This window comes from Phyllopteryx taeniolatus, chromosome 22, assembly GCF_024500385.1.
Source record: "Phyllopteryx taeniolatus isolate TA_2022b chromosome 22, UOR_Ptae_1.2, whole genome shotgun sequence".
Lineage (NCBI taxonomy): Eukaryota > Metazoa > Chordata > Actinopteri > Syngnathiformes > Syngnathidae > Phyllopteryx > Phyllopteryx taeniolatus.
In genome coordinates this window covers 617,305-626,323 of record NC_084523.1, presented here as the reverse complement: position 1 = coordinate 626,323, position 9,019 = coordinate 617,305, and the positions used below count along the sequence as shown (strand labels likewise).

Here is a 9,019-nt window from a genome sequence, read left to right as displayed (position 1 = left end):
GAGTACTAACAGTGTGCATTATTGAAATAAAATAAGCAAGACATTTCTTTATTTAACCACTGGATAATGATGATTAACAACCCAAAAATGATAAAGGTGACACTTCTTCCCTTTCCACTTTGTCACAAAACATTATCTGACATGTAAAATTAACTTGTTTTTTTCTTAACGAGTACAACAGCAGCGATTAAACGAAAGCTCTTCAACTTAGCACAATAGGCTTCAGTATTGTGACTGAACTGAAAACAAAAGCCTGGATCCAGCTCATTAAACACAACCAAAACTGAACTTAGCAATGTTCACGTGTAAATGTTTAAGCAGACATACTGAACCAGGCTGATCAGAGAGAAAGCAGGCAGCTATGAATTAGCGCCACACACCCATAGCTCTACTGCTTTTCTCTGTAGCCCTTATTGTCTACATGGCTGCATAAACCTGTATGTGTGTGCATGTGTGTGTGTGTGTGTGTTTGTGTTTGTGTTTTATGACAGACAAGTCAGCCATATCATCCACATCAGTTCCTGATAGATGGAGATGCTCTGGACTCTGCTCCTTGCTGGGGCCTGATAGCACAAAACCTGGACCACCGTGTCGGCTGACCTTCCTTGTGTCTCATTTTCCCAATCAGCACCACGCTGCTCTTATTCAGGCTTTTATTTCAGGAGGCGAAGTATATATCTGCTCCGAGTTCTCTGCTGCAAGGTCCTCTGAAGAGTCACAAACATAAATGGGGGTTGATGTGTGGAGAGCTTTTCTACTTCAGGATACAATGAAATGACAATACATTCATGACAAAAACTTGAGAGCTCATTCACACAATGATAATGCAGCACTGGGATCAGTATCTTACTCAAGCACACTTGGATATTACTTAACTTCCCCCATATGATTAAGTGGAACCCCGCACAATCACGGTCCGGCAACGGTGGATTCACCTATCCGCATTTTTTTCTTCAAAAAAAGCTGAAAGACAATACACTTTCCAGGGGCCAGCATGGTTAAAAGGCATCAGCTTAGCATTTTAATTTCCAGTGCTGCTTGAAAGTTTGTGAACCCTCGTGCCATGATGGTCACTTGTTTTGTAAAAAAACATAACTAACCTTGTTAAACATACATCAAAATTCCAATTTGTAATGCATACCATCCAAATAGTAGACACACACACACACAGATACATTCATTCTTTAATGCAACTTTTTTTTTTTCTTGTAGCACCTCTTTTTGCAACAATTAATTCAACCAGACATTTAACTGTAACCACTAACCAGTTTGGTTCATTGTCTTGTTGTTTTACCCTTCCCCATCCCAGCTTCAACTCTCTGAATGATGGCAGGAGATTCTGGTCAATAATTTAATATGCTTGGAAATTCATGGCTCTTAAGATATAAAGGAGTCGTCCAGGTCTAGAAGTCAGGCAGCAGCCCCAGACCTTCACATTTCCAACACCATGCTTCATCATCAGGAGGAGGTTTTGCACTTCATATGGAGTGCTGACTTTTCTCCAAACATGGTGGTTTTGATTGTGACCAAATAATTGTATTTTTGACTCATCTGTCCAGAGAAAGGTTTTCCAAAAGGCCTCTGGCTTGGCCAAGTACTCTCTGGCAAAGTTGAAAAGGGCAGATCTGTTTTGTTAAGAACAGATGCTTCCTTCAACAAAATTAATGTCATGGCTATTAAACTTTTATTTGAGATACTTTACCTTTTGTTTTTGGGTGATAGTTTTAATGGGCGTCCTATTTTGGCAGAGTTGCTGTCATGTTGAAGACCATCCATTTGTAAATTGTTTGTCTTCCATTGGCTTGATGGAGCTGGAATCTTTTGAGAATGGTCTGACAGCACTCCCTCGATGGATGGTCTGTCAATACCCTCCTTTTCCATGTCCTCGGCTAGCTCCGTTGCTCTTGACTTTGTTGATTTGTATGGGACCACAGTTGGTTTGGTTGCTTTCATCTCTCTATTAATTAGTGCAGGCCAAACCCTTTCCCAAGGATGTCTCATTTTATTGGTCTGCTTAAATTATTTAATAAGTACCCAAATGTTTAGCCAGTCTTTTTCCTGCTGGATTTAACCAATGCAGCTGGGGGTTTACATACCTTTGCACGTATACAATTATTAGTTTTTGTGGGGGAAAAAACGTGTTTGTTGGATTAAATAATGTAAATATCTCTTTTTGTGTGCGTCTACATTTTGGAAAGTATGCTTTCAAATTTTGGATGCATGTTTAACAAGGTTAGCTTGTTTTTTTTTACAAAAAGAGTGACCATGTCAAGGAATGTTCACAAACTTTCAAGCAGCACCGTATGCCGTTTCTGTGTCTGTCCCTAACTAAGATCTGCTTCACACAGCAGGAGACAACTGGCCCAGTGTGAATGCACCCTAATATATATTTACCCAATGTGCTTTAAAGCAAGCGAGATTTTAAATTAATACTGGATTAAACTGAGTATTACATCATATGCCCTGCAATGATTAATACTAATAAAAGGCACTAAAGCAGGAGGGTTACCAGGAAGAACACATTTCCAGAGGCCATAGGTTTTCCCCACTGCTGTCTGCCACAGACGCAGTGTGCCATCCTCAGAGCCACTAGCGTACAGCTCGCCATCCGGGCTGAAGCGGACACAGTGCACAGGGCCAAAATGACCTTTATAGGATTCTGTTGAGAGAAGAGACAATAATGGTGTTAGGCATAGGGATAACATGTGCTCAGTGTATAATTAGGACATTTGCTCTTTCATACAGATTTACAAAACGGTGCATAGTTTCTTCCACAAGGGGTCTCCCAATTAAACAAATAGATATGGTTGGCTGTTCAGGGATTTCCCAAATACCTCTACAGTAGATTTGATTTATTTTGGCATACACCTTGTGTTTGGAACAACACCAAGTGAAAATGTGCCAACACCAGACACCCACTAAAAGACAATTTGTCCATTAATTATACTACTATTGTGGACTAACAACATTATCCCGATTCCCAATAAAGGAATTCACCCTCTTAACAACCTTAACTGCCAGTTATGAATCTTTTGCATCTCAGCTAAGGCCCTCAGGTTGTGTATGGCATGGGTCCCCAACCATGATGGGAGATTTGGTACCGGGGCCCACCGAGAGACTGAAAAAAAATATTTCATTGATCAGTGTGTAAAGAAGCTTGAGTGTGCTGTGGCCCACAGGTTGGCAAAAATGAATAAAACACAAACTTCTTTACAAAAAAAAAAAAAAGTATATAACAAAAGAAAGGCCTTTGGAGAGCTTCTCTGCAACGGGGGAAAAAGGTCAAATGATGGGACAAAAGAAGAGCCTACAACTTCCAAGTGAAAGAAAGTCCAACTTCAAATTCGAGTTTATTGTTACAGGTGACTCCCACGTGGCAAGCCTGCTCTGGCGACAGGCTCGCAAATGAGGCAAAGAAGCCTTCAAAACTGCCCAAAAAAGCACTGAGTACCTTTCTTCCACTGCTAACATTGGATCTTTGTGAAGCGGGATTGTCTGCAATAACGGCAACCAAAACAAAATTACGGAGTAGACGGGACATACAGTAAGTAGCGCACTTCAGGTGTCATTGCGTCTTCTTACCCGAAGATGGGACTGAGGAAGAAAAACAAGCCTCATTTCCCACTATGTTGACAACTTAATTTATATCCGGCGTAATGGTGTGGAGTACTTTTAATAACTTGCTTTTATTTGTTTCTATGCTGGTCTGTCAAATTAACGCTTTAGGTCAAACAGTTGGGGACTGCTGGTGTATGGCATAACCTAATCGTGTAATGCTTTTCGAAACACACACTGTGAAATTCAGTTAAGAAGAAATCCAATTTCTTACCGAGCTCTTCCTTGGTGCTGTAGTCAAATTTATAAAGCTTGAAGTCCTCTCCACCAGCAACGAAGAAGTCCTTTTCTGGGTGGAGGGATGCCGAGTTGATGGTAGCTGGGGCATCCACAGACTTGATCAGGTCCAGGCTGAAATAAATAAATAGTAGCTTACATATCGTTGTTTATTGCATCTTTAGATTGTATATTTTGAATGCCCAAACGGACTGTACAGACACTTTGACCCTACTCGCTTAGCGACAAGGAATGCGCTAATACTTTGCCCCCACTAGCTTAGCTGTACAGACACTTTGACCCTACTCGCTTAGCGACAAGGAATGCGCTAATACTTTGCCCCCACTAGCTTAGCGTCACCTTTAGCATGCGGCTCAAAGGGGAGTGTCGTATCGACGGTGTCTACAACGGGCTTGGCTCAGCTTACTTTGGGTTTTCATTTTTTCGGCATCCTGCTTTTTAACGCTGTGTCATCGCTGGGTTTAGGTTTTAAGAGTCACGAGCCATTTTTTTTTTTTTTTTTTTTTAAACGGAAAGAATAGAAAGTACAGATATTTGTGTTTAAATTAAGGAGTAAAAGTAAAAAGTCGGCAGAAAAATAAATACTCAAGTACAGACACCTCAAAAATAAGTACGGTAGTGAAGTTACTTCCCACCTCTGAAGAGCAATAAGATTATTTTCTCTCTTCTCTAAATAGGCATGTGCTTGTGTTGAGTGTGTGGACAGTGACCTCAAGTGGACAAATAAAATACTTAAGTATCACATAGTGGCATTGAATTGCACATATGAAACTTACATTTATATAATAAATAATTGGTTGTTACCGCACAGATTTCCTTTATTGTGGGGGTTCTGTGATAAACGGGGGGTTTACTGTACCATGTCTTGACTGCTGATGCTCTTTAAAGGGCAACGCATATCTATACATATATATTTTTAAATTCTACCTTATGACAATGATGACGCTATAATTGATCGATGCCCACATTTAGCAGGATGTGCATGGCGAGACTCACTGTGCCGTACCTAAGAGCGTTGTAGAAAGCGATCGTCTTTCCGTATGTGATCACAAGAATTTCGCCGTCAGCCACATACTCCATGCTGCTCACGGACGTCTCAAATGTCAGGGTCTTCACTACCGCCACGGAGGTCCTGTCCCACAATCTGGTAAAGTTAATAAAATGAAATTTAAAAAAATATATATCATTCATTGTTTGATAAAAAAAAATAAAATAAAATACAGCTTGATATTGCACACTGTAGCTGACAGTAGTGTAGTTATTATGGAGTACATTATTACTTTTAATTCTAATGGCATGCTATGGTCAACCATGAGCAGCCAATTCCACTGACCGTATGGTTTTATCGTCTGCTGCAGACAGAATCAGTTTGTCGTCATTACACCACAGGGCCTTCTTGATGGGTGAGGTATGACCGGCAATCTCCTGTGGTGCTGAAGACACAAAATATGTATCCATAAATGCATTTGAGAGATGGACAAGATGGAAAGATCAGTCAATACATGCTGCAAAAACACATCTCCAGCAAGGCGTCAGTGCTCTCCACTGCAAGGATTGCGAACCATAAAAGGAACAATGTCTTACCATTATGAATAATGCAATTTCACTTGTTCTAATGTACTCACCTGCATCCGGGCTACTGAGATCGTAGATGCGCAGGAGCTTATCATTTCCTCCAGTCAACAAACAGTTGCTGTCCTAAGAGGCAGAAAGATGATGTAGTTCCATAAATATCTACTAAAAATGATAAAATACTGTATCTACTAGAAATTATCTGTAAACAGTTCCACACTCACCTGAGTAAAGGTGACAGTCTTGACAATATGTTTGTGTGCCAATGTGAGGACTTCGTCACCACTCACTGCATCCCACACTTTTCTGGAAAGCAAAATATGTGTATAACTCAACATTAGCCATGCTACAATGATTTATTATCATCAATTATTATCAGTAGGGCCCACCCGATTAATCGGCCGGCCGATATATTTAGCCGATATCAACCGTTTTCAAATGGTTGCAGATTTAGTTTTTTTTTTTTTTTTTTTTAAACATTGCAACATGAGATAAAAATGACAGGCAAACTAACATTAAAATCTGCACAAATTGGCCATTTTTTTGTTGTTGCGATTTTTCTCGCTGTTGCAAAGTTAAACTAATACTGAAGAACAGAGTATTGTAAAACAGTCAAATGTTCTGCCTGTAATTCATCTTTATTGTTTTAAGTGTTAAAAGACCCAAAACTTGAAAACTTATTTTTCAAATTAACCGTCTCATTTAACAGTTACCAGTATCGCAAGAATTTTACTCTGAAAAATATCAGAACCATATTGGTGGGGCCCTAATTATCAGCAATTATTGCAGTGTCATTGAAAAAGTAAGTCCAGTGGTAGAAAACCTTGACATCTTACAAATACTCTGTACAGTTCCTATCCAATCATAAACAATAGCAAGTCTACCTGAAAAAAAAAAACTAAACAAAACTCTGGAATCAAAACTTGATTGCTTGAAGATGTCGACCTAGCTGGTGGTGTGGGGGTATTTATGTTTGGCAATGAACCTGCTGCGTATGTCACATGCATGGATTCGCTACTCGAATTGACAGGTACTGTATATAAAGTGTTGCGTGGAAGTGCTGCCGCCACGTGTGAAAATGCTTTTATTGTCTTTACGGGTGCTTGCTTTTGTTCCCTCCCTTATTGAAGGAAAGGCCACTTGCCTGGATTCGCAACGCAACTCAAAATTCGCATTTTGCTCAACATTTAAAAAAAAAAAAAAAAAAAAAAGCACTCAAATAACAAAACTACAAATCATAGATTAAGTTACGGGGGAGGAGGGTGAAGTCAAAAGTCAAATTGCATCCTCACCATTGGTTCCGCAATAGAATGTGCGTGGCGAAACATCACTCATCAGGCTTAAATAAGGCGGTTTGAATTGTGCACCATTTCTGTTTTAAATTTTGACAGTACATGTGTCCACTCACGCCGAGAAGTCTGCCGCAGCAGTGGCTGCCTTGGTGGCGTCAGTGTTCAGAGTGGCTCCCCAGACAGCACCTTTGTGACCCAGAAACGTTCCAATCCAGTCTCCTGTGTCCCCCTGGCGCAACATGGGCTTGCCATCTAAAACAGAAGCGAAAACAGACCTTCCAAAAGTGATAGGTTTCCGAGAACAAAAATCGTATTTGTAATTAATATAATACAAATCGTAATTGTATTTAATATGGAATTCCTTCTTTAAATGATACAAGAAAATTAACTGATGGTCTCAACCAAAAAAAAAAAAAATAAATAAATAAAAACAAATTAGGTTTCCGAGAACAAAAATCGTATTTGTAACTAATATAATAAAAATCGTAATTCTATTTAATATGGTATTCCTAATTTAAATGATACAAGAAAATTAACTGATGGTCTCAACCCAAAAAACAAAGAAAATATATATATTTTTTAATTCCACTTTGTGCTATGCCAAGTCTCACCTTTGCAGGCGCTAATGAGAAAGTAGCCATAAGGAGTGATTCCACTGAAGGCCAAATCCACCACAGGTCGAGTGTGACCAGAGCAGGTGAGCGGAGTCTGTCTCATGGCCATGGTCCTCCAGCCGGGCAGGTGACGGTTCGCACTGCGAGGGGCAAGAACCGGGTAGCACTTTAGCTGCTAGCTAGCTAGCTGGTGAACCTAATGGGGAAACACGCTCCAGGTTTACTCGGCGATATCCGTTGTATAGCAGTTGGTTGCTGTTTTAGGTGTACAAATAAGTGGAAATTCGTATTTGATCCCAACTTGAACAGCGGGCCTCCCACCCAGCAAAGGAATGGCGATCGTGCTAATAGCTACAACATAGCAACTAACTAGCAACGTGCAATGCGTTGTAACTCCTGCGGGGTTGATATACCCGGCGTTCCGCTCGCCACAGCTCGGGTTACACTTCCGGGAAAACATTTTCAAAATAAAATGTTAGTTTATTGGTATAGTATGACTTAACATGTTTTAAAACAGTGAACGTTATGGATGATGTCACTTACGAATGCCGCCTCAGTAACTAGACTCTGTCCGAAGTTATTATTGTTATTAAAAACTCGACCGTTTTCAGAAGTTTTGGATACTAACACAACAAATCACAACAATCATTTAAATTACAACACATTTGTGGAATTATTGAGCACGATGTCATGTTTTGTGTGTGTTCTTTTGTTCGAATCTTAATATATTTTAATTCAACACCGTAGTATTTTTCAACGGCAATGGGAGGCATTAACGGGAGATATTTTTATTTTGAAGGCGCTATGCCGGCGATCGAGTGCGCTCAACTCTGTCAGGTGATGTATTCTGCCCCCTGCTGGACGCTATAATGCCCACACCATACATGACAATAAATTAGGAGTGCCAAACTCATTGTAGTTCAGGGTCCACATAAAGCCTAGTTTGATGTCAAATGGGGCAGGACCAATAAAATCTTACCATACCTGATGTAATAATAAATAACAAAAAGAATGAATGCAAAACAAATCCAATACATGAGGGGAATCCTTACATTTAATGAGATTAAATATAATATTTAAAAAACAACAACGACTCCAGATTTCTTGAGAATGTTTTGCTTCAATTTGTCATTAATATTGAATATTAATATTGAATTTAATATTTATATAATTTGTGCATAATAATTGATCACAGTGATTGTATTTTAAGGCACAAAACTTTCAGTCACAGGTTTTTGCAACTGTAAAATATAGCATTCAACTTTAAAATTGAATCAACTGATGAAGAATTAATACCATTTCATCTCCTTTAGGAACATAACAATTCTCGCAATTATCCTTCGTCACCCACCACCACAATGTGTTTTGTATTATTATTATGTTTTTGTTTTTTTCACTTTCAAAATTCATCCCCGCAGGCTGGATTGTACAATCGTAACAATTGTACCCCACCCCCACCCATCCCAAGCGGGTCGGTTTTGGCCCGCAGGCCATATGTTTGACACCAACTATATATATATATATATATATATATATATATATATATATATATATATGATTATATAGTAAGCTACATATTTTATTTATTTATTTATTTTATTTTTGGGCGGGGGGGCTGCGGGCACAGATGGCTGCTTGAAGCTGGTGAATAAGCAGAAAACAGAGGGAGCGGACGCGGATGCTGATGAT

The 9,019-nt window shown here is 39.4% G+C and overlaps 1 protein-coding gene across 1 annotated transcript; it reads right to left on the bottom strand.

Annotated features, from left to right (window-relative positions):
• Nucleotides 1–32: 32 nt before the first annotated feature.
• strap (serine/threonine kinase receptor associated protein) lies at nt 33–7,752 on the bottom strand. Its single transcript, XM_061762915.1, has 9 exons — nt 7,328–7,752; nt 6,833–6,968; nt 5,649–5,730; nt 5,478–5,550; nt 5,186–5,285; nt 4,859–4,996; nt 3,830–3,966; nt 2,510–2,659; nt 33–707 (listed from the first exon to the last, which is right to left on the bottom strand). Exons 1-9 carry the CDS (start codon nt 7,437–7,439, stop codon nt 646–648), a joined length of 990 nt encoding a protein of 329 aa, XP_061618899.1. The 5' UTR covers nt 7,440–7,752; the 3' UTR covers nt 33–645.
• Between the last annotated feature and the right edge of the window lie 1,267 nt (nt 7,753–9,019).

What these genes read in the sequence shown, in the direction of transcription:
- strap (XM_061762915.1), bottom strand. Translation starts at nt 7,439, where the DNA reads ATGGCCATGAGACAGACTCCGCTCACCTGCTCTGGTCACACTCGACCT. An exon ending in GCTGCGGCAGACTTCTCGGC is followed by an intron (nt 5,731 to 6,832) that starts GTGAGTGGACAC and finishes TTTGCTTTCCAG; the next exon opens with AAAAGTGTGGGATGCAGTGA. An exon ending in CTGGAAATGTGTTCTTCCTG is followed by an intron (nt 708 to 2,509) that starts GTAACCCTCCTG and finishes GTGACTCTTCAG; the next exon opens with AGGACCTTGCAGCAGAGAAC.